The sequence below is a fragment of the Dermacentor andersoni genome, chromosome 9 (assembly GCF_023375885.2).
Source record: "Dermacentor andersoni chromosome 9, qqDerAnde1_hic_scaffold, whole genome shotgun sequence".
In the NCBI taxonomy this organism is placed as follows: Eukaryota; Metazoa; Arthropoda; class Arachnida; order Ixodida; family Ixodidae; genus Dermacentor; species Dermacentor andersoni.
In genome coordinates this window covers 39,519,015-39,545,482 of record NC_092822.1, presented here as the reverse complement: position 1 = coordinate 39,545,482, position 26,468 = coordinate 39,519,015, and the positions used below count along the sequence as shown (strand labels likewise).

At 43.6% G+C, this 26,468-nt stretch overlaps 1 protein-coding gene across 2 annotated transcripts in view; it reads right to left on the bottom strand.

Moving 5' to 3' along the window:
- Positions 1-13,510: 13,510 nt before the first annotated feature.
- The window catches only part of LOC126527707 (uncharacterized), a 66,893-nt gene continuing 53,935 nt past the window's right edge, over positions 13,511-26,468 (bottom strand). For both annotated transcript variants that reach the window (XM_072284494.1, XM_050175572.3), the window contains one exon: positions 13,511-20,878. In XM_072284494.1, coding sequence (XP_072140595.1) covers positions 20,814-20,878 — 65 coding nt within the window. In that variant the 3' untranslated portion in view covers positions 13,511-20,813. The remainder of the gene's footprint in view (positions 20,879-26,468) is intronic.

Here is a 26,468-nt window from a genome sequence, read left to right as displayed (position 1 = left end):
GTGCTACCGCGCTATGGGAACTGACAGTAAGTAAACTCACCTTTCTTCTTTCTTGGGAGAGGGAAGTGCGAGGGAAGGGATTGAGGTATACATTACCCACACTCCTGAACTATTACAATTCGGTTGGTTTCAATCTCTTCTCTTCGTCTCTCAGTAAGCTCCGGCTGATGTATGTGATTGATTTGTAATACTTCTATGACCATTATATGTGTATTTTTCCTTGATCATCTTCGTGACTTCTTGAATAATGTATATGACGTGCAATATTATGTATGTACGGTATACATGTGTATATTTGAATGAAAGAATATGATGCTGCCTCTGCCCAAATGAGGGATGGGGGACTTGTCAAGCTGTTCAATGGACAGCTTTTTTTCCTCCACCCCCCCATTTGTATCTGTATCTTACAAGATGGAAATAAACTTTCATTTCAAGATAATATATTCTACATGTTTCGGGGACATGTACTATCGAGCTCGGTATGAGTTGCAACAACTGAACCAGAGCACTCTGTGGGTCAAGCTGGTGATGGTAACATGCGACGCACTTTACAAAAAATAGAGGAGGTATTGCTGTTCTAGCAATGTACAACCTGCGTGCTTTCCATCATCCGCTTTCATTGGATGTGTTGTGCCTGTATCCTGAAGCGATAAACAACGGTCCATTGAGAAGTAGTGATGTGCCATGATACACACTATGCTAACCAGCTAACTAAGCAAGAGAAGGCAAGCTTCTTGGCATGAGAGCGTGTCAGCGCTTCGCAGTGGGCTCCTTACGAGAATCGACAGGTGGACTAAGTTAATGTGTAGCTCTTCACTGTGGTGTCTCTCATAATCCCAGTGTTTCTTTAGGACATTAAAGGCCAACTGCATCGAAATTCAGGACTGGGTAAGAAGCCCTGTTTCAGATAATTTAGGCACACAGTAGTTTCTGTGGAAAATTTTATGCTTGAAGTGTGAGTGGGTGCTTCACAAAACCGTCACAAAAATCGATGTCTTACATGCCGGAATTCAAATAAAACGCCACCGTTACCAGTAGCCAGTAGTGTTGTATGATTTAAACGGTAGAAAACCAGTGCCCAAGCCATCTGCTTCCCTTGCTTGCATACCAATCTCGTGTATCAGCAAACAGTTCCTGCACGTCTGCTAGCCACAGAGTTTGTACACTCTGCTAGCTGCTCTGTGTATTGTGCCCATGCCGTTGCGTGCTCACATTGTTTTAATGCGAAGTATTCTTCGAGTCAAGTTGGTTTTCTGCTTCTGGTTGTCTACGTTCAACAAGCAGAGCCTCAACTAGTCATGTCTCCGCTCAAAGATGAAGAGCACTTTGGGGTTACCAAGCTTAAGACAACGATATTGTCCTGTGTAATGTGGACATGATCCACACATGGCACGGTTACACTACATTGGCCAAAATTGGGCACTCTACAGTCTAGCGTGGCTGGCACGGGAATAGAACATGCCCTATTTTACGCCGGATCCGCTGGAGCAGAGTGCATTGCATGCTAGATTGGCTGATCAGTGGCATGCTGGCCTATATATATATATATATATATATATATATATATATATATATATATATATATATATATATATATACACAGTTCAAGTTCACTGAAGCTAGCGTATCGAATTTGCGCCTTTGACAAACAGCAAAGTGCTCACTAGCCGTGCACTTGCGCTGTCGCAACAATTGATTGCAATGCTGCTGCAGGCTATGTTTAACGCACTGAACCATACAGAGGATAACATTTTAGCGTCTCCGGCGTGACGTATCGAACATTACCGGAAAGACTGGAAACACCGGACTATATCCATGCCTTTAACCTGCTTTAACGTTAGCTACCTGAGGAGTCAACTGATCAGACTACTGCCGTGTATTGTAAACGATGAGAAGTAACCGAGGGTCGGCACGGCCGGGCTGGAGGGGCCTACTCTCTAGCTCTGCTGTGGGCCCGGCGCAAAGTGTGTGTAAAGTCATGGCCAGGCAGGCTGGACTCCAGCTGTGGTAAAATTTCAGCCGTTTCCCTCCGGCGGCATCGCATTCCTGGATGGCTTGCCGCCATACCTACACCATGCTCAGTGCATCGCATTCTCCTTCATGACAAATGCAGCATATGGCTCCTGCTCACAGTGTTTCTGGCACTATGTCAGAAAGGTTTTTGTTAGTCTATTTTGACGCATCCGATGCAGACACATGCGGAATGTCTTGAAGGTGATGCACTACCGGAAATGATCGCTTGAGAATATTGCCTATTAATGCAACTTGCCTTCGCTTTTCGTGCACTATCGCGGCTTATAGTAGTACTTATAGTCATCCCAAGGAAGCATTTCGCAAACAGCCTGTGCAGCTTCATCAAGTGCAGTTTACGTGCTTTGTGCACGTTGGTTGGTCCGCGTCCGCGTTGGTTGGCACTTGTCTGCTGCAGTACACGCTTGCACCCTGAAGGCTCGGACAGGAAAGACAGCCTGCCTCTGCTTGCACTGCAGTCATCGCTCATATTCGAGTGCATGTTTGAGCACCCAATCGCCATGCAATGCATCAGCATTCTTGGAACAGTGCAAATCATGTGTGCAACAAGAAAAAGTGCTGAGAGAAGCACCCATCAACTTCCAAATGTTGAGCCTGCAGCGCGCCTGGGCACCTAAGCGCCACTGAGAGATCAACAGTTGTGTACGGTTCTGGGACTTTCGCCATATCCACATCACTACCACTCACTGCCAGCTGCACACATTGTCTGCTTAGGCGCTATTTAAAGGCTGTTAATAGGAAAATTAGACAGTTAACAGCTTCGCGGCTTTGCCAAGATTACATCGATAGTATATGCTAAGCATCGCTCGGGTGAATCTACTTGCAGTTGGCCTTTAAAACCCGTGCTTTAAGTTATAAGCTCAGGCCGATTGAGAATAAATTGCAATGACATCCTGTGGTTCTGTAAAGGGCTCCTCGAAGAATACAGAACACTTTATATTTAAAGCGCAGCTCTTAGGCACCCTATTCCTGCGGCAAGCGTCGGCATTGTCCCTCGGTGTACCGAGCGAACGAGCGCAGCAAAAGGATGAGAGTGAATGCGGAGCATGGATGAAAGACAGCAATAGCGAACGAGCAAAGCAGAGGAGCAGTGCGCAGTGGAACCATGAGGCGGAAAATGAAAGACTGCTTTTGCGACAACGATAGCTACGAGATGGCACCAGAGTAGCACCTGTCATCTGCATGGAAACAAAGCGCTGCACGAGCAGAAGTCTGATTGTGGTGGCTGCTGTGGATCGCACCCACATGTCACCCACGCGCTGCCTCGCAATCGCCTGATTATCGAAGCAGTTGTGCGACACTTCACTCCGTTGCAGCGTGCCACAAGAGAGACTGTCTGTGCCAGCCAATATATCGCGAAATGAAAACATGTACACAGCGGCACTCAACTTTTACATTAGGGAGTACCGTAATTTTTTTGTTTATTACATTGTGCTGTATCTTGAAGGTCCCTTATCGGGTACTTTACATGAGGGACGGGTAACAAAGAATGGCAGAAATAAGTACGTTGGGCATAACTTGGAGCGTCGGCCTCTCCGAGAGCAGCTTCGGGGATTTGGAATACTGTAGGGTCCTTCGTTTTCGGGTAAACCTCCCGTGGGTAGCCTTGAGCTTTCCGCTGTCGCCCAGTAGCTGTGGTGTTGCACTGCTAAGCTCGAGGTTGCGGATTCAATCCCGGCTATGGCAGCCACATTCCGATAGAGGGGCAGTGCAAGAACGCCTGTGTACTGTGCATTTGGTGCACATGAAAGAACCGCAGCTGGTCAAAAAGAATCCGGAGCTCTCCCTCCCCTCAGGCATACTTAATAATCAGATTGTGGTTGTGGCATATGAAACTTCAGAATTTCTAGCTTTTCATTTTTGGTTAAAACTTGTAGGGTCTCACACATGCTCTAGGGACAGAGGAACGACAACACAGTGGTGCAAACAATCGCAAGAGCATTTATTGCGCCTTTCGTACACTAATGCCTGCTAGCCAAATTGCTATCCACAGAACATGCCAATGGGTGCGCAAGAAGTCTAGGAAGTCTGACTCACTGCGACTGGATATGTTCGCCCCATGCTGGTACCAGTGCATGGCCGTTCGAATGATCGTGTTCGTCCATTCCGGTGTCCTGCTCCTAGGCCTCGCGAGACACTCACAGAAGCATGGATCGATACACGCGTGTAATGTCTGCGCTGTTTGCCAACCCCGAGCCAAAGATCAAGAGCTCGCTCCCTCTCGCGGCCATCTAATCCCGCCATTAGGTGGCATTAGCAGCGCAACTCGCACCGTCTCTTGTAATATGTTGCAACTACACGACCGCTGCTGGCACTTAGCTACGGGGAGAATCCGGATTCCAGGAGATGAAAGAGCCGTGCGGGGAAGACATTGGGGGATGCGTGAGAGTCGAGCATCCCCCCAATAATTCCAAATTTTTGCATTCTGAATAAGATTTATGAAAATTGGCTTAAACCCAATTTCCCCCTGGCATTCACCCCAAAGCATATATTCTAAAGGATGAGTTTAAAGGATATTTACTAGAATGAAGCCCCAGGAACACTCGTGCTGACCTACCGACAAGATGCCACCCCCCCCCCCGTTACCTCAACCTAGCAAACACGGCGTCTACAGTGCTGTGTATTGTGAATGATAGTTGTGATGTTAAGAGGACGTTTTCCTGACTGTAATGTGTGTTCAAAACTGTGGCAGGTACAGGATGGATACAGAAATGATGAAAATACAGATGTATCTAAAGAACACCTTGTAATTGTAAGCATCACACTTCTTGCAGAGCATGCTCGTGTGCACTATTACTTTTGCTTTCTTTCCTTTTTTAAAGAAAAATGTGCAGAGAACATTATTAAGCAAGAGATCGCCAAGCGCGCCTTTTCCTTTTGTTTAAGCAGTTTGTTTAAAAAGTGCTAACAATGATTGCCAACAAACATTTCTATAAAATAAGTTTGTCGCATGACTTACGAGCAACTCTTTGCAAGTACATATATCATCCTGTTATTTCGCTTGTTTAAATAAAATGTGTCGAAAAGGGGAACATTGCCAGTGCTAATCGCTTGTGAAAGTTACCAGGAAGACCCTGGCTGTACCAGCCCCCCAGAAAATCCCTATTTTCCCCGGTTTCCCTTTTACAGCAAAGCTGTTTATGGCTAGGTTCTGGCAGATCTAGTCTCCGTGGACATAGACCAGCTATTTTTCATACATGGGCCGATCCCGAAGATAGTGAAATACCGGGCTGACCCGTGGCAGAGGTGAAGCAGGCAGTAAGCACTCTCCATATGTGGACTGATCCCAAAGATAGTGAATACCGGGCCGACCCGCGGCGAAGTTGAAGCAGGCGTTTAGTACTCTCGAAATGTGGGCCGGTCCCGAAGATAGTGCAATGCCGTGCTGACTCGCGGTGGAGGTGAAGCAGGCGTTAAGCACTCCCCACACATGGGCCAATCACGAAGATAGTGCAATGCCGGGCAAACTCGCAGTGGAGGTGAAGCAGGCGTTAAGCACTCCCCACACATGGGCCAATCACGAAGGTAGTGCAATGCTGGGCCGACTCGCGGCGGAGGTGAAGCAGGCGTTAAGCACTACCCATACGTTGGCCGATCCCAAATATTGTGCAATACCGGGCCGATGCGGCAGAGGTGCAGTTTGCCAGTAAGCGGCCCACATTCACAGCTTTGCTGGTCATCCTTTTTCATAGACTGGAAAGGCACTGAACTTTTAAATGTGGCACAAAATTGTAAGCCCCATTAAAAAAAAAAACAATCCCAAAAAACAAAGGGCCCTACTTATAGACCAAATGGGGCATCAAGCAATCGTACACCCCGGTGTACTATGTGTACCTTGACTTACAGTGATGCACAGTTTTTATTTATCCCTTCGTCCTTTGTAATCTAGTCATCACTGCCTTGAGTATGCATTGATTTAATGACGCACGATTATATTAATCTTTTATTTAAAGAAGTGCTCTTGATTCCCAGACACATATTCATAGTCTAATGTGTTGATAACCTCGAAGCAACGAAGTCAACTGTACGCCTTGCTCAATTTAACAATGTTTATTTATAAATGTAGGAACATTGTGGGGTATTCCATATGTGAGATCAGGTGATGAATGCCATTTACCTGTTAGTCTGCCATTCCCATGAAGCAACACAATATGCATTCAGCGGGCTTTCTGTCTACGATAAGTGCATATAAATGCAACAGTTACATCTTTTGCAAAGTGGTGTTATTCACACAAACTAGATTAACATGTTTTTAATTTTAGGAAATGTCTAGATATGACGAAATATTTATTGTCGGGTCCAATCGACTTTCTTAAGTCGAAGTTTAACTGGAGTTGCGCTAGATTTTTTAGTCATTACAGTTTAACCTCAATATAGCAAAGTAAAACTAAAATGTTTCTTGCCGATACGAGTATGTACTGAACGATTATCCTGCAACGGAGTTATTTTCGTGCTAGATGCAAATTTGTTATAATAAGCTTTTACATTAATTTGTCAATCTTTCGCACAGCCTCCTTTATACAGTAACTTGATTCTTTATTTGCAGGGCATCCACAGCTGTTGCCATCCACTCCTGCTGGCGGGGCCACAGTATGGTGTAGATAATAAACTTGTCACGTCAGACCAAGAGTTTTGTTTCCTTTTTTAGAAGCTATTGCAAAAGGCACAAGTGCAGCCACCCATGCCTCAGTCTCCCAGTTCTAGGAAAATGCACTTCAGTGTGCTGGTTCAGCAGCATACAGTAACATCCATACTGAGTCATGATTTATCACAGTTATGCAGCAGCACAGTGAAAATCATATAGCAGATGTCTTGTTGGATGCACCCTGTCCTTCTAAGCGGCAAAGTGTCATAGAGCATGTATGTTAAAAAAAAAAAAAAAAAAAAAAAGGGAGGAATTAAGGTCACTAGTCGAGTAAAAACATTTACGCTTTGGAACCCAATTCTTCTTAGAATGCAGTGAGCACAATGCAGTGATTGGTTCATATGTGTAGCATGTTACATTGTGGGACAGAAATAAGCTAGGGGCTTCTTACCATGCATGCATCCTGCTGATAGGTGTTAGGTGTTGCCTGTACCATTGGTGCGGATTTGAGCACACATGTGGTAACGCTAAACCGTAGCCTGTGATGTAGTGGGTGAAGTTTATCGCTAACTATGCTATGGGCTACGCAATATCAAACTTTACTTGGGCAGTGACCTTAATTATTTACTTTTTGTAACATGCCGCCTGACCACGCAAGCTTTCGTCGAACTTATGGGCATGCACGCCACAGGTTTGTGTTTACGTAAGAGAAATTACCTTTCCAAAGATAAATTCAGTTCGCTCATTTAATTCTAATTTTTCTGATTGATTATGCAGCAGATGGCATCTGTGTCGTTACTTTTAGTGTGCATTTTTCACACATTGTTTTGCACTGTAGTAGGTCATGAATCGGCACACTGGAGCCACTAATGCTGTATCTATGCTGATAAGATGAGTTCCTGCTGTAAAACGAGGATTGTGCTGGCAAAAGTTATATTTCACAATAATTCATGAATGCCCAACATTGGTGGAAGAGTGCAAGGCACTCCTTGATTGGCTGAAGAATGGCTCAGTGTGCTACTGTAGAGGACTTGCCGTATTTACTCGGCTCTAACACGCGCATTTTACAGCAAAGATGCTAGCCTCTAATTGGTCGGAATTTTTTGTGGTGTGCTTACCCAAAAACGGCAGCTGGAACGCTTTGTGTTTGAATTTTCGCGTAACAGAATAATGTTTTCTCGTATATTCACATTACTACAATCCAATGCTATCATGTCTGTAAGTTGTACTTTATGAATTTTCTGACGCATCTTACTTTGAGAAATTAAATAACATATTTGCACTAGGTGGAAGGCCTACATGAATGATGTATGCTGTGCTGACGGCACTGCCACCTAGTGGCTATGGCCACTAGACCGACCTCAAACGATAGCTGGAAAAGGGCTTTGTCGTTCAGTTCCCAGGTAACAGAGTTATGTTTCATCATATATTTGAATAACAATGCAAAGCTATCGTGTATGCTGTGTGTGTAAGTCGTATTTTACGCATTTTCTGATGCAATTTACTTTTAAACATTTATTTAGTTCAATGATGTGCATGGCGGAGCTAGGGCGCGGAAGAATGAGGATATATATATGCAGCACTTCCGCCCACGTGCATGCGTGCGTGATTTACGTAGCTTGTGGTGGCAGTGCTTGCGTAACCATGTGTAACGTCGTCTAACGTTGGCAACAGCTTCGCTGTAAATCCACTTTCGCAGGGTGGAATGGAGGCAGATTTTTTTTTTTTTTTCTAGAAAAAGTTACTTAAAATGACACTTGGTATATTTGAGCACGAAGAACTGCAATAGTGAAAAAACTCGATGGTTGCTGGCATATTTCTTTTCTTAAATCTGTAATCTAATCATTTTCTCGGAACATGTCTTGACTTTTCATTAACACAACTCATTAGTCAACCAACACGATCCATTGAAACTTCTGCCAATATAGGAGACTTACTTTTAACTAACAATGCTGATATATTTTCCTGCATAACTCATGCAGGCATCACTGACCATAATGATATCACTTGGTGCATCAACTGTTTTTGCTATCTTAAAGACACTTGCCAAAAAGAAAATAAGATATTACGGTAAAGCCAATTTTGATGCAATAAACACTAAATTAAGAGCTTTTTCTGATCAATTACTGCACGAGTTTCATGCACGCTCCATTGAACAGAACTGGGTCCTCTTTAAAACCACCTTCAGTCATCTCATCGACAAGTTCATTTCTATGTTATCCATTTCCTGCAAAAGTAGTCCTCCTTGGTTTACCAACAAGCTTTGGTGGCTCAATAACAAGGAGAGAATGTACCGGCAGGCCAATCTGATTGGGCTCGCGAGTGCACGTGACAAATACAAAGCATGTGAAAAGGCTTTTAAGGCAGTGCTAAAATCTATTCATCGTAACTTTTTTTGCTCATGACTTGCCACCATGCTAAAAAGTAATACTCGTCGGTTTTGGCATGTGGTGAACCCTGGAGTTCGTGCTGACATCAGTCTTGCTGATTCTAGTGATATTCCCATCCCCGATTCAAATTGCTCTCAACCTCTCAATGACACATGTGTAACAATTTTCACTCACTAAAACGTTAACTCGTAGCCTACATTGAGGGCATTAGTGGGAATCACTATGCACAAGGTAGTCATCAGTGAGCCTGGTGTTTTATTTCTACTAACCAATCTTAAAACGTCCTCTAGTGCCGATCATCTAGGCATCAATAATAAAATTTTAAAGAATAAATCACATAGTATTTTGTTCCATGTTAACCGCTCTATTTTCCCAGTCACTATCAACTGGCTGCATTCCTAATGATTGGCGCATAGCTAAAATAATAGCCATTTTTAATTCAGATGATCGTGCTTCTCCACTTAATTATCGTCTCGTCTCCTTAACCAGCACTATTTGTAAATTACTTGAACATATGCACAGTCAAGTCATCAATTTCCTTGAAGACCATAACATTATTTTCAAGCATCGGCACGGTTTTCACAAGGGCTACTCATGCAATGCACAACTTGCCGGATTTATTAACAACATACATGCATTGATAGACGCTGAGTTTCCAGTCGATGCAATATTTTAAGATTTTTCTAAGGCATTTGATCACGTTCCACATCAGAGGTTGTTACTTAAACTTTCACAACTTTACATTTGCTGAAATATAATTGCATGGATCACCTATTTTCTCTCAGCTAGAATTCAGTTTATATCAGTTAACAATTCTAACTCATGTTATGCTGACATTGACTCTGGACTTCCTCAAGGTAGCGAACTTGGACCTTTACTCTTTCTACTCTATATTAATTATTTACCCAGTTGTATGACGTCAAAAATTGCAGATGATTGTGTACTTTACTGATGTGTAACACGTAACACTGATAGCCACTTACTGCAAACTGACCTAGATGCGATATGTGCATGGTGTTCTAATTGGTTAATGTCATTAAATATTTCCAAAACTAAACTCATGTCTTTCACCGATAAGTCACGACTCCCAACCACCTACTCCCTTGATAATGACGCTGTAGAATTTGCCACAACTTACAAGTACCTTCGTATCAATCTTGAGTCAAACTTTTCATAGTATAATCATATTACCCTTACCCTTGCCTCCACTAACCATACTCTCGGACTTCTTAAATCTAAATTAAATGAAGCCCCAATGCATATTAAAATCTATAGCATTCATCACATTAATCCGTCCCAAACTAGAATACACGTCTGCCATTTGTGATCCCGAGCTAAGTTATATCATCAATAACATTGAAGCCTCGCAAAACCATGCTGCGCGATTTATTTTTTCTGATTATTTACGTTACACCAGCGTCGCCTCATTAAAGAATAAAGCTGAGTTGGACAACTTATCACTTTGCCATAAAATTTCCCGCCTATCACTTTTCCATAAGCTTTATCACTATTCTTCACTTCATGATGATTTCTTTCAGTCACCACAAGTCATTTTTGCATGTCGTGACCATCCATATAAAGTCAAACACATCAACTGCTAGTCATCGCATTGTGCATATCCATTTTTACCGTGCACAACAACTGAATGGAATGCCTTACCATCAGATAGCGCCACTGAACCCAACTTAACTATGTTTCAAGATCTAATTCGCTCATTACTTGCCACCTAATATTCTTATTTTGGCACTTCACAGTGCTTCTTCTCTCTCTCTCTCTCTCTCTCTTGTGTGATGCCTGTTGAGGTTTGCTTTACATTAGTAATCTTGTGTTCTCCTTTTATGTACTAATGTTTTCTGTGCAATATTTGTGATTCATCTTGTATAATACCTACGTTTCCACACTATTGCTATTTTGTTTTTGTTTTTCTTTTTGTACTAATACAATCTGTGACCAGTGCCCCCCCCCCCCCCCCCCCATGTGATATACTTGTAATGAGAGCCTTTCAGGGTATCTTGAATAAATAAATAATTCAAACGCACGCCGATGCGGGGGCTGGTGTCGCAACCCACCGCCCCGTTCTGAAGGGGACGCTCATAGCATCCATCCACTCGTGCATGCCACGAACCGAGTGCATATTTGATTTCATACTACGGTATCACAGCACTGTGAAGGGTCGCTTTGCTCCTAAGTGCCCGAAACTGGATTAAGTCACAACCACTACATCGTTTAATATTTCCTTATCCTTATATTTTCCTTATCCAATTTGTAACGTGGGCTTAATTCTCCGCGAAAACCATGCAGCGTGACCGTTCATGAACATAATGATAACCGCACTTTCTAAAACTTACACGAGTTGCCCCGTGAGTTCATAAAGCAAACTGCCGCACACACCTTCGCTGCATACATTTCCTTTGCACAACCGTTGCATGCTGACACTGTGCCTTGGTAGCTTGAAAAAGATGGAGTTCGGACGAACTTACGTGACACAAAGCAGAGCAGAGTTTTATTGCATTGGGATACCTGTTGTAATCCTTCAACTCCTGTCGACAAGAAACGAGACTTAAAAATTACGCTCACCTTTCGTTGAAACAGCATCGATCCATTTCTCACGCACATGCGTCGCAGAAAACTCTTGGAAGCTTCCGCAATAAGATCCTATGTCTTGCTTATACTTAAAATAATGATAATCAACAGTGTAGTTTACTGTAACATGGGAAGTTATTGGAAAGCTGCATGCAGCAAAGGCTGAAGCAAGCTGCCGTCTGTTTCGCAGTGTATGTATTCGGCTGCATGGTTTTTCCCCCTTGTCTGCGGTACACATATATAAGGTTTTTTAAAAATATTTTTGATATATTATTATGCGTTCAATTTATAGTTTTTTCATAGAAATTTTATAATACATTCTGTTTAATGGAGGTAATGGAGGCAAGAACAAAAAATTGCCGTCCGCCAGCTGTACTCGGCGCGTTTCTTTTCTGCACAATTTATCCTACTCTAGCTCACTTTTTAATACAAAACATTCGCAAATCTCGTTTTATCTCTTATTTTCGCGAATTTGCGTTGCCACATAGTAAAAGGACCGTGCATCGCGGCCGAAATACCGGCACGACCGCTGGAGCAGCAGACGGCGTTTGAGCAACGCCACCGTCATTCGTATGTTCTGTCCATCGCGGTATGGTTCTGTCCACAGCATATTAAGGGCATATTGCATTTATAATTTTTTCAATCATTGAAATCTAAACGCGTGCTTTATGAGAGCGCGTTCGAATTGAGTAGATACAGTATCTTCCAGCAGGGTTACTGGATTTTGAGGAATAGATTAGAAGGAAAAGGATGATGAAATATTGCCTGTTTAGTGTAAGTTAGACTGAAACAATAATGAATCGATTGCATACTAGATCAACTTGAAGTAGCAGCATATTCTACCTCTGTTCCTTGCAAGTACATCGAGTCTTCAACTAGAAATTTGACTGCATAGAAAGCTGCACCCTAAAAATGATGCGAGAACACACTAAAAAATGTGGCACATATGTGTCAGACCACTTGTCATACTGATAACTGCTCACATAGTTGTTTTCATCTTTCGGCAATCCAACGTAGAAGCCCCAAAAAAGAAGCATTGCTTACACAATTGTGAGCCTCCCTATGTTCATGCAATAAGAGCTTTATGTATCACTGCACTTCTTTGTACTTTTGAAAAACACTTGCGCTTTTGTGCACAGGTAGAGGCATCTAGTGCAGTCCGACCACGTAAGCAATGCCAGTGCGCACACTATTATGAAGGCTAATTCAGAGGGTATTTCACACGCCAAGCTAGCGGCGGGTTGCATCATGTGTTTTAGGTGCTCCCAGGATTCCATGTATCGCAAGGTGAACTGGCAAACTGGTTAGTCTTAAGTGAGCATCTCCTTCACAACTGCTGCAGAGACTATAAAGAAATGCTCAACACAAGTGGTCAGCACAAAAGAGTACACATTGCAGGCTATATACAGCGATAAAAAACTTACAAATTGATGATGGTGACCAAGTGTAAATAAATTCCCATTCTGTGGTTTCATCATGCTGGTGACTGCCGAAATAGGAAGCTTTTTTTTTTTGTAAGGGCTGGTGCTCATTAGTCGTTGGTGCACATTTGATTCAGAGGAGAGTTAATTGACCTGTAGCGTGATTGGATGTTTATCCTTCTCTTTAATTCGGTCTGCCGGATAATTCGATCAATTCTGTTGTGCTGTCTAATGTATAGAGAGTTTTATTTTGCTCTGTGGTCTGGGCCTACCATCCACGTTAGCATGTGGAGGGCTCAACGCATCAATAAATAACGAGTATAAAGCGTATATAGCATCCGGGTAGCAGCGCACACAGATGTTCGATGTCGAGTGAACCTGATGTGGTGGAATCGTTATGTTTACTGCGATTATCTTTAGTGCGCCAGTCAAACTTGTCTCTACATTTTGTACCTTCCAGTGTGCAATGGCACAAAAATATCTATCTGAACACAGGCATGTTCAAGTGACAGTTTTTAATACCGGTATGAAAACTCACAACAAACCATAAAAAGTTTTTTTCTTCATTACAATCTGCAGGCATAGTGTCTGTGGTTCTTTTTTTTTTCTTCTATACAGAGATGTTGCAGCAAATGTACAAATATATTCACAAGGCAGTTACAAGATTCTGACAAAAAAAAAAAAGTGGAAAGCATGATGCAACAACAACAAATATATAGCCGAGGAGAAGGTAAGAACAAACAAACAGGAGTTCCATAAAAATATAAGGGAAGGAATGGGGAGGCAGCAAAAGGGAGCCAAGGAAGAAAAGCCGTTCACGCTTGAGCCCTGCTTGATGAACCTGTTTTACACCAGTGATACCCCAGTGTTACACTGCCCTGTGATGGGTTGCACTTGAGATGCCTTAGGCCCGCTTGTGAACCGGAGCAACTTGCACTCGCTTGACCGTAGAGATAAAAAAAAAAAAAATAGCAGGAGCGTAGAATACAGTCTTCAACTTTGAAGCTTTCGCAAAAGTATGTTTGATCGGCCTTCCAATCAGAAGTGGTTACATATAAGTAACCAATCAATCAGCTTGAGCAACTGACTGAATGAAACTACAGCAGAACCTTGCTATTATAATACAACCATGGTCACCTCAGTTTCCAGATGTTATACATCACGGAAGAGAACAGGGAACATGCCCCAATAACAACATTCTGATGTTGCTGTTCTGGATAATCTTACATTTCATATCATGGAGATCCTGCTGTAGTTGGCAGTACATGCTCTTGTGGGCCAATTGAACATGCTCTCAACCTACTAGTACTGTCACCGGAAATGAAATGGGCCGTGCACTAACCATGCATTTCTACCTTTGTTGGCAAATGCGAGCTGCTCCACCTGTCTAAAACAAACTAACCGGCAGGCCCGCTGACAAGGGAGACGGCAAACTGCTGAACAGTCGACACAAGTCGACTGCCGGGAACAAATACATGGAAATTTCTTCAGGAAACGGGCAGCCCAACATAACATACCTGTGAAATAAGTCTACAGGGACACTTCCTCAAGACCACCACTTTTTTTCGAGAAAGGGGGGGGGGGAAGCAATATAAAATGGTCAGTGCTGAAAACCAAGGCAGCATCGCCCTGCTACTGCTAACGGGAGGTGCTGCTTTATTATCTTCTTTCTCTCTTTTGCATCATCATAAGGCCTTTTCATCTTGCTCAGAGGTACCCGCTCTCGCAACTATAGAAACAAAATCTTGCCCGGAAATGGTTTTGTACAGTGGGCAGCCAGAAAGTGAGAAAGAGAGAGCGGTGTGATGGAAAGAGAAAAAAGAAATTGTGTCTATGTACATGGCATGCAGCCTTCGAGGAAACCTAACGTGAAGCTAGAGAATAATAAAAAAAGAAGAAATAGGTAGAGGGGGAAGAGATTTTACGAGAGAGACGACGAGGCGGGACCATGTGAGCGGGTAAAGCGGGAAAAATGCATCAACAGCAAAAGGCGCCAACGGTTCTACTTGTCTCACTCTGTACCCTTTTCACTTTGTGCCTCGTGCTTCAACCCCCCCCCCCCCCCCCCCCCCCCCCGACTACCACCAAGGCTTTGGCTAACAACTACACTGAGTAGTTTCACTTGGTGTAGTTTTCATCTTTCTTGGTGTTTTTTCATCTCAAGAGCTGCGCGTTCACAGAGAGCGCACACTTTTGGCCCGCTCCAGCAGGGCGGAAAGGGGATATTTTTCTGTGAGCACAATCTCGGGGCATCTTTCTCTTTGACGCGATGCAACTAGCTTACGACCACTGCGAGTCTCGCAACTACATGTTTTACCGTTTCGCCTATATGCGCCTAGGCCCTCAGTACTCCCCATTGCATGCTGCAATCGTTTCGCCCACTTGACTACCTCCTTGTTTTTGATGCTGAGAAACGTAATAGGTGCTTTGGTGCAGCAAATCAAACGCTTGAGTACTTCAAATAAAAACTATTAATATATATATATATTTTTTCATGTGAATGACCGAAACTGGAGTTCCAAGGGCTTCGACGCGTGCGTCAGAAATTATTTATATATTTAGTAGCAAGGGAAGAACAAATTGAAGTTTCTACTGAAGACTCGCTGAAACTAAACAGGAAGCAACCCCCTTACTGCCAAAAAACAAAGTTCAAATTGGGAAACGTTCTGTTTGCAGCTTCATTCAAAGTCCTTGTACCTCTCTTGAGTTTATCACTGGAGGCTTGCCTCAACGATGGCTTTTCTTGCTGGTGGGCGACTTGAGAAGTATTGCTTACTTTGAAAATAACATAACTTGAAAGCCGACTACAGTCGGCAATAACCTAAAAATTCAGTACAAGCTTCAATTCGATTTGGTACCCATGTTGCATCATCACTCCGCGCACCCAAAACACAGTTGCCAAGAGACTCTGACAGTGATAAAAGTTTGCCTTCACCATGACGTCGAGGGAATGAGTGAATGTAATAGGACAATATGCAAAAAAACAGCAAGCACGCTCTTTCCACAAACCTAGTCCGACCTAACCAGCATAGTGAACCGTGGGCTAGAATCGTAATTAAGGTGTCAACACGCAAAACTAGTGACACCATTCTTTGCGCCCTCCAGTTCCCACACTATCCCAAGCTTTCAAAGAATGTCTTGGCTTTAAAAGGACACTTACACTAAATCAGTTTAAGCTAATAAAGCATTGTTGAAAAGCTATTTTCATTAACCTTGCAGCAAGAAATTCATTATCAGCAGGGAAAATGAAGAGCAAAGGTGCAGTTTCTTTTTAATTTCATGCAGAAGCCTGAGCTCTGGTAAGCGAAGATGATGTCCCGGACCTCAATGCTTTTTTTAATTTGTGCCGTTGCGGGCCAGTCAAACTTGCTCAAGCTTACCATATTCAGTCTCTTGCTCTTTTAGACTACTACGTAGTTCACCTTTACCGCTAAAAACTTATCCAGGCCCAAACAAAAGCCTTAAGCATCCTACGACATCAAGGTGAGCATATTGGTTCGGGCCGTCAGATGTTCGAGAAAGGCTGCTTAAGGAATTCTGCATATTGTCCATTGGCTGGCCCATCTACGCAAGTTGTCTTTTTGAGTTGGACGGTGGTGCTTTCTTAGGCTGTCACCGGCTATATCACTGCCATTCAAGCGCCATGCTTTCAAGTGCAGAACATCAAAGCCTGCACTTGGTGTCGAGAGGGGAGAAAGGTAACTATAGCTAGGTCCCACAAGCGTTCGTGAATTTGTTCTTTGTGCAACACAACACAGTTAAATAGGGTCAACCGTCCACAACAGAAAAAAAAAAAAAAAAGGCGACAAATGAGTGATTTGAAATCGACGTGAGGAAGTTGAGATGCAGAGTGAATTTGCAAGTTCCAAACAGCTTCAGGAAGCACACACATACTGCTGGCTATTTCTCCCAACAAATACCCGTGACAGATAAGTCACGAAACCCAGAGTTTGCCTGCCATCCAACCTCAATCGAAATGCCTTGTCCTTTTTTTTCCCCTTTTCTTTTTCCCTTGGCACGAAAACCGTTGTGTCGACGCCCTGACTGGACTCTTTCTGCGTGTACAATTAAAAAAAAGAAAAGCACATAGCACACGAATTTGATGGGAGAGTGAAATATGACTTTTCTTCTAAAAACGAGAGCAAGTGTGAACGTTGATGGAGGTGGCGGGACGTGAGGACTATGACAAGAATAGACAAACAGGAAAAGAAAGTCGGAGAGAAAGGGGGACAGGTATGAAGAAATGTAGAACATACAGATTCCCACAAAGCCTGTCAAGAAAAAAAAGGGAGGGAAAAATATATATAAAGTAGTAGCAAATCTTTGACTCGGCAACAGCAAGGAAAAAAAAATGAGGGGAGGGGGAGAGTCAGAAATACACAGAAACTAATAACATAAGCACTGGATCTTTCTCTCTATATATACAGTAACACAAACTCATGCTAGGCGCGTGCGTGCATGGTTGTTTGATGAAAATCTGTGTCAAAGCTCTCGTCTCTCTTGGGGGCGCACAAGAGGGCACAAATTGGATGTATGACTTAACAATGATGTACAAGGGGGCAGGAGAAATACAATGTAAGCAGGTTTGCAAAGTTAAAAAAAAAAATAAAGAAAACTTCCACTGCGACAGGCGTGTGCAATGAACTGAACCCAAAAATGGTCCAGTTGTCGGCATGTGGGAACCATGTCACATTCGCTGCTTTCATCTGTGGTTCCGTTGCCTCCGCGAAGATGGCAAAAAAGAAAGAAAAAAAAAAAAAAACACACACACACAACAACAACACAAGTTTCTGCACTCTCTGTACAATGCGCCACATGTGTTTATATGGCATGACATATTTACAATGCAATGGCAGCAAAAAGCGTGTAGAGATTAAAAAAAAAATATATAAGAGAAAAACCCTCTACGCCCTTCCTTTTTTATCCACACACGCACCTATGCAAACAAACACAATGGTGAAAAAACAAGAAGACAATAAATGCGAATGACAAGAGAGGAAAAAAAAGGTAAAAGGTAGACAAAAAAACTATTATATGCAAAGAGATAACACTTGCCTACCTTTCTTTAGTGTCATTCACATTTCTGTACACAGATATAGTACATCATCCAGTTTCGTCTATGTATAACTTTTTTTCACTAGCTCTCTCTTTTTTGTGTGTGTATGTGTATGTTTCACAGATATCTCACTAGGATGGGAGAAAGGAATTAAGGGGGGGGGGGGTAGGAAAAGGTCACAGAGAATAAAATGAAGCATTGCATCGCGACCGGCCTAAGCACTGTCACAGTCATTAGAGGATCCACCCCTTGGTCACTAATGTCTCAACAACTGTCATTTGCCCAGGACAGAGTTCAAGAAAGCCCAAATTACTTCACTACCTATCAGTAAGGGACGTCCGTCGGCTTTCATCCTCCGCACGCTAAGCAAAGTACACTGAGAAACCCTGCTCCCTAGCACAGCCAGGCGTCCATCACGCACGGGCCCAGAGAGCGTCGCAAACTTTTTCAAGGCAACTCAATGCCGGTCACTGGCACAGCCAGATGTCTCATTCAAGAGCAGAAGCTGTTCTCCAGCATGGCCAGGCACAGGCACATGATCCAAATGCGACTTGGTGACCGTCACATACGGGCCCAACTAGCGTCACGAACTCCAGAAGGTGACTCTGTAGCAGTCACGTGCACAGCCAGATGATGTAACGTTAGGAGAAATTGTTCTCCGGTAAGGTCAAATAACGTCGCAAGGTACTGATGTTTACTTGGTGGCCATCAAGTGTGCAGCCACATAACGTAAAAGTTTAAAAAATGACTACCATGGCCGTCACATGCACGTTCAGATAGCGTCACATGCATGGCCATGTAATGTCACAAACTGCCAGGGTAGCTCAATGGTGGTCGCATGTTGGCTGTCATCTGGCATGGCTAAATAGTGTCACGTTAAAAGAAAAAGCTGTTCTCCCAGCATGACCAAATAATGTCACAAGATATGGTTACTCTGTGGCTGTCACGTGCAAGGCCACATAGTGTCACAAGTTTGCAAGTTGACTGATGCCCATCACATGTATAGCTATGTAACATATCACAAACTGCCAATGTGGCTCTGTTACACATTGGCTCTCACCTGGTGCATGCTTTCTTGTGCTACGCTAAATGGTCACGTGCTTGTGACTGTGACGATGTCAGACTTCCTCTCCCCAAATACGGAAGCTCGCCCCTTTCTTGCCGCAAAGCCAAGAGAAATCAGAGCAGAGCGGCTGGGTGCAGGGAGCCTTTAATAAGTTTATGTTTTAAAAAAGCGAGGTCAAAATTCAGAGCTTATCATTCGTAAAAGCTGTTTGGCCATCGGCAAGCCACCTCTGCTAACAAAATGTCAAACGCCACGAGTGGCTGGTACCTGCTGTTGTGAACAAATTTAAGATAAAAACTTCTTTTTCATGAATAAGGTTTTAGAAGCCAATTTCTCTCAATTAGGCATAGAGTGCAAGAAAATGCAGCATTGCTGTGCACAAAAGCTAGCACCTATCTATATAAAGGCATGGGAGTTCATATTATAGAAGGCAGCACCTGTCAACAAAGTTAATATGGTCATATGCACAACTGTAAGCCATTCATCTTCTAGGTAATGCCTGTGTTTATACACACATGCATATATAAAAAGAACAACGCAGCCCAGAGTCACAGCAATGACTGAGCAAGACAATGAAGAGAAAAAGAAATGGAACTACCCTAAAATTATAAAGATGCATATCATCTCCGAATGTGCCGTGTTAGAACAAATTTAAAGAGAAAGGTTTCTCAAAATGTCTTGTCCGCCTATCGGCAACTTGCACGTCACAACAAATGTCAGCGTCGCGATGCACTATCTGGCTGGTTCTTCCATTCCTCAAGAACGCTTTCCGTTCCACACAGGCAGCACAACGGCCATTCCCGAGGCTAAGTCAACAACCGCGAGTAGTTCAGTGCAACAACAACATGAACACAAGGGGCAGACAGATTCAGCTGTGGACATACAAAATTTACCAATTTTCCGAGCTCTGCAGTTCAGATGAGCTGGGCCATGAAATCACAAACCACACATTCTTTCTTATGCATGTGGGCCTGCGGCATAGCTCTGGTTGTGCAGAGAGAGAGAGAGAGAGAGAGAGAGAGAGAGAGAGAGAGAGAGAGAGAGAGAGCCCTGCCCACTTTCCTCGTTGCCACAGCAGGAATGTGTTGTGTTGCTACAAAAATATGGCAAGCTAGGTGACATGAAAGGAGGATCTGGCGCTGCCTCTATGCTATTTGCTTCCTCTTGGCTTGGGCAAGAAAACGGCGGCCATCCATTACCGCTAGCACTGCCCGACAACAGCTTCTTGACAGCGAAAGTTGCATGCTTGACCTAAACATTCTACGAGAGAACAACCTTCCTGGACTGGACGTGCCTGCTGAACAGTCGCTTAAAAGCAGGAGACCGTTGACAGCAAGGAGCAGAGAAACTGGGAGGAAGGGGGGACAAAGAAAAAAAAAGAAAACGGAAGGACTAAGAGTGAATATAACGAGTGAGGCGCAACCTCTTTTGCACGGCTCCCCGGTGGAAAATATGCGAGGACGCCGCCGCGGACGCAGAGAAGCGGCAGCAGCGGTAGTAGTAGTAGTAGTAGTAGTAGTAGTAGTAGTGGTACAGAGCAGGTAGCACAATAGTAGCAGTAGTAGCACACAGCAACAGCAGTGTCCTCTTTTGGGTTCGGTGTGTGTGTGTGTGTAACGCGCGATCACGTGTGTACATGGTGGTGTGTTCTTTTGCATTCCTAAGGCCCCGTGGGTGGTTGCTACCTATGGCTGTCTTTGGAGTAGCGCCGCCGCTTGTTTGGGGCTGCCGCCTCCTGCTGGGGGTCTGCACAGAACAAAGTGAATGGTAAAAAGAAATTGTCAACCTGCACAGTTTCGATCGAGCCCTTATCCTTTCGTTAAAAGGGACACTAAAGCGAAACAATAAATCACTTCGGACTAATGAAGCATGGTTTGAGAACCCTGCAGGCAGTCATTAAAAAAAAAATAGTTTGATTATTAAATAAGGTGCAAGTATCAGTACTTGAATTTCGCGCCGAAACCCCAGCGCCGGTACGTCAGCGTGACGTTAGGGATTCCAAAGTATGTTTTCACATTTGGGCCGCGTTGGCTAAATAAAGGTTCCCGAAACTTGCCATGTTTAATATTTGGTTCCTTTAGAACACAATGTAGTCAATCTGTACCACTATATATAATTAGGAGGCCCTAGAAGATGCCATCAAAATCCAAGACATCAAGCCAGCAGGTGTGGAAAGTTCAAGTAGGCGTCGCCACCCTATTTCGTTGTAAGAGGAGTGTTTTTGGTGTTGTAGAATGGTAATTTACTGATGCAGAAGAAATCATTTTTCACTTTAGTGTCCCTTTAAGCCTATAATGCCTAAAAAACATTCCACATCAATCGAAATTAGAATAAGAATTAATCAATGAGTGCTTCTGAATAAACTTCGGTATACAGACAGTGTCTGTCATGTCCCTTTGCTTTCTTAGTCCCCATCTTTCTTGCGTCGTTCATTATGAAAATTAGAACTTGTTCCCCTTTATTCATGTGTAGAAGAAACAATGAAAAGATATTTTATTAAATAATTTATAACTGGACTTTATTATTTTATTTGTTTTACCCTCATGGCATTTTAGCATCACAGTGGAGAGTGGGCTACAGAATAAACGAGGTGGAAATACAATCTTCCAGTACACGCATTATTTGTTAACTGAACAATGCTAGACAATTAAAAGGCCCGCCCCCCACCAGGCCCCACCAGAAACTTCCCGTTATACACTGGAGCTTGTAACTTGGACCTCTAGAAAGCATTTTACTGAAAGAATTTTGCAAATTGGTACACTAGAGATGACGGAAGGAATTGAAATGTTGCGAAGCCACGCAACCAGGAGAGAGAAGTGGTTCTCAATGGGAAGGCGGAAAGGTTCGTGCTAGTTTCTGCGGCCCCTGAGTCAGCACAGCTCAACAGCGAGTTTCACTGACACCACAGAGGTACCCTCTCCCTTTAGCAAACTTTCCTTTCCTGCCTTCTCCCATACCGAAGTTGAGAGCAGGGTGTCTACCAAGTTGACAATTTCAATTTCCCAGAGTTTTCCAGGTTTTTCCTGAGTGCCTCTGCAAAATTCCCCGAGTGACACAAAACTTTGTTTTATGTCAAGACGGGCTGACACCATGTCGCCCGATGCTCTCTTAGTAAACATGTTAAAAAATAAAAGAAAAGTCTTAATCCAGTTTGGAGAGTAAGGAGTAATGCTTATTTTATTCAAAACAGAAAAATTAAGGGAAGAGTTTGTAAAATGCACGACAAATAAAATATCTCCGAAAAAGAAAAAAAAGGTACAGCCCATTGCAAATCGAGTCGAACATTTTCAAATACGAATAAAAAGACATGCGTACAGAAACAAACATTTTCGAAAATGAGCTATTTCTATCAACTGATAGCAAGCTCATTGGTATTAGGCCTGAACTTTGTCACAAGTGAGATTCTCCCGACAGATGGAAAGTCAACCTCAACTGTCCCGACATACTCTCGGCCGACGCACAATGCCTCAGTGTTGCCTTTCACTGCTTTCAAGAGTATGTTGGTCACCCGCCATCTCGGCGTCAGTCAACACTTTTCTTTTTGAGCTCAAGCTCCTTCAAGGAAGAGGCGGCACAGTTCATTTCCTGATGATTCCTCAATGCGACGGTCCATTCTGTTCTCAGCCTCGTTCTGCCGCATGTTCGCCGCACGGACCACTTGAAGCATCTTTTTGGTCAGTTGTACAGTCAGCGCCCTACTTTTCAAACTTCCTAGGGGCCGCTGAAACTTACGAAAAAATCGGGCAGTCTGAAAAAATGAATGCATGTCTTTTACTGCCCTTAAGGGTTCAAATCACCATAGGCACACCCGAAAAAGCTCTGGAGGCCTGCCAGTGCACTTATTAGGCATATCGGTGCGTGCATGTATAATTAGAGAATACGTGCTGTGTCTCGTGACAATCGCTCCTTGTTACAATGCTAGCTAAGCTTCACCGCAATACTTCATGTATGCTTCACCGTGTAACATTACTGTGTTTAGGCGAAACTGCCTTTCGGGAACCGGCATTATGCAACGCGTCATGCTTTCTAAACTTCGAAGCCAATCGCGAGGATTCCAGAGGCGGAGTCAGTGCCATTGCTGACAGCAGCGAATTCTTTCAATGAAAAATACAGCACTTAACGGCAAGAACCTTAATAGCAAACGTCAAAGCAGCTAGGCCTTGTGTTGTCGTGGTGTTGGCTATGTCTGCCAGTGGATCTGTGTGCAAGAATGCTGGTTTGAGGCGGCGAGATAATGAAAATGGCGGCAGTGGTGCTTTTGATTAATGCTGTTTTGGACCTGCGATTGCGGCAAAAAGTCCGGAAAATCAGACAATGAAGGGTTCTTGCGTTCGAAATTTCAGGCATTCTTATACACTGATTCTACGGCTGTCCAAATTATCGGGCGTCCAGAAAATCGGCCGTTGACTGTACACTGGAAACTCCTCAAACACAGCGTCCAAGACAATTCGTTTCGATTCCTCTCTTTTACTCGAGCCAGCATTACGGTGACTTTTGTCCCTTTCAATAAAATGACAGCTAATTTTCCCTGATGGAAGCGCAAATTCCTTGAGCTTTCCCTGAGTATTTCCAGACTATTCGAAATCCCTGAGAATTCTCGGTTTTCCCAGTCTTCCCCGTTGGTAGACACCTTGGAAGGATTATGCCTCGTCCATGCCAGAAGCCCCGCCTTGTCCCTTTCTCTCTTTTTCATTTTCTTCTGCAGTGCGGCACATTTCCGGCAGTGGTTCTGTGCGTTCTTGTGCAGAGAGTACTTGATGTGTGTAACCTTGATTCTCCAGCAGAGCAGAAGGCAGGGCTTGCTCGAGAGGAAAGGCATACAGGTTTAAGTTTGTGCTGTCTAAGTGCTGTACAGTGCTTTGAAACTTTACAGACACGATCATGAGTGCGTGATCTATGCACCACACTAATCTGTTTGCAATGCCTGAACCTGGTGAGAGGCCCTTCAAGTATGACTTTGCAACACAGTGTAATAAAGTAGCATAAAAACAGCTAACATTAGTTTGTACAAATGCTTGCTATTATGTAAATTATATGAAAATGTTTTGTTAATATATTAATGCATACAATTTTAGAGGGAACTTCATTACCTTTTTCAATGTATGAGGAAAAAATTATTGTAAAAGCATGTTTTACATGCACAAAGTCTAACTTTATGCGATGATCAATGTTCTGAGATAAGTAACGTGGTTGTGACATGAATATTGGATGCAGAGTAGAGTGGTGATATAGGTTATGAAAAAATGACAGGCAAGAAATCGTTGGACGAGTTGCCGGAGACTGAAGACCCACACTGGATTTCGTTGTAGACACGCTTGTAGCACAGCCGTAGCTTTAAAGTATATACAAAGTTGAGCTATTTTGTATTAGTTCAGGGGCATATAAGGTTTTTGTTAAAGGGGTTCTATACAGTCAAACCCGACTATATTGAACAATTTCTGGATACGGTATAGTTACGATGAGTATGTATAGCAAAAGTTACGCTTACATCAAACAAAAATAGCAGCGACTCCCACATATCGAACGTCAAGCGGCAGAAAAGTGCACCCAGAAGTTGGCTTTCCCTCGCGATGGCGGGAAACCCAGCGGCGCGGCTCTATCCAACCACTCTCCCTATCGTGACCGCGCTGCCTCAGGCGAGCCGTTGACACCTCCTGCAAAAAAAATGATCCTGGCCTGCCCGCAGAGCTTCCTCAGAGAACCAATCAGAGGCTCTTGTACCCTTGTCGTGCAAGATGGCGAAAGTGCGAGTTGTCTCGCTGTTTTTCTGGTTCATTGTGTGTGCGCCTTGTGGGCCTTCTCCCGCAGTGTTGTCGTGATGAAGCGGCAGAATTCGCCTTTCGTTGTGAAGCTTGAAATCATAAATCGGGTCGAACGCGGTGAACAGTCTTGATGTCTCCGCATCATGCAAGATTCCGAGGAGCACTCTCAGCACGATCGTGAAGAATAAGGGGGAGATTAGGGCTAAAGTGGCCAAACTCGCAACCCAGTGCCCCTGACACCCAGCGTGTACGCACGGTCGTGTACAAGTGGTTCCCCCGAAATCGCTTCAGCCATGCCGGCTTCCACGTGCTCGGTGATGACTAAATTCTGATGAATGCGATGAAGCCGTTGCCGAAGTTTGGAGCGAGCTGTCAGAATTTCCGGAAGCTGTTGACGAATCAGCGGTGGACGAGTTTGTGAGATAAATGATGGTGTCGCGACCACGGGAGAGCCCGAAAACGAAGACTATATTGCAGACATCATGCTGAGCACAAGTGAAAGTGGGCACAATGAGGAAAGCAACGATGGTCCTTTGCCCATATCGTCCGAAGTGATTCGTGCACCCGCACTAGTCCGGTGCTTCTGCACGAATGCGGAAGGTTGCAGCCTCAGCTGCTCAGACTCCTTAGTAAATGTGGAGAAGTGCATACGTTGCAGGCAGCGAAATTGCCCAAGCAGAAGAAAATGCAGGACTATTTCATGCTAAACTAAGCTAGTTTCATCAATAAGTGATTTTATAAATGGTATGTGCTTTTATGACATGCAATTGTTTAGCAGGCTTATATCAAATTATGCTATATATTGAATTGATAGGCAGTTTTTTGCAAGTTCGATATAGCCGGGTTCAACTGTACAACAGTATCAAATTCTAATTTTGGCATTGCCTTAACAGAGTTTCATAAACTAGTCATTTTAAAGGAGATATAGCATGGGAATACCATAATTACTCGCATAATGATCGCACTTGCGTAATAATCGCACCCCTATATTTTGTTGTCAAAATGTGATTTTTTTTCCCTTGTGTAATGATCGCTGCCTGAACTCTGAACTTGTCGCAGCGATATGTCGTGTGCCAAGTCTGGCTAATGATGATCGCGCTTACCATCTGTCAAATGCTACGCGAACAACTCTTGAAGACATATCAAGCAGTCTGCAAGCACCTAACATTCTTAAGCAGATGCCCCCCAAAAAAAGCTACAACCAAATTTGCCTCGGCTTTATTATTTGTAGGCTTCGTAATGGTTTTGGTCAACAACAACATAAAGGGCGCCTTTCGATTCTTCTCGTCAGCACTCGTGGGCACGCAACAAATTGTGAGCGGCAACGATAGTGGCCACGTTTACACTGATACGTTAGAAGTGTACCTTATTCATATGCTGACGCTTGTAATGCAGCTAAGATATTCACCCACCCGTAGCGGAAACGTGCCATATTAGGATAGCAGTGAAGACAAATGCCGCGGTTTCTGCAGCATGCCTGCCATGTGTTTCTATGTCACTGGCAGCAGCTAAGTGCGCCTACCTCTGTTTCTGTCCCCTCAAAGTGGACATGACTACGTTATTGTCGCAAACTT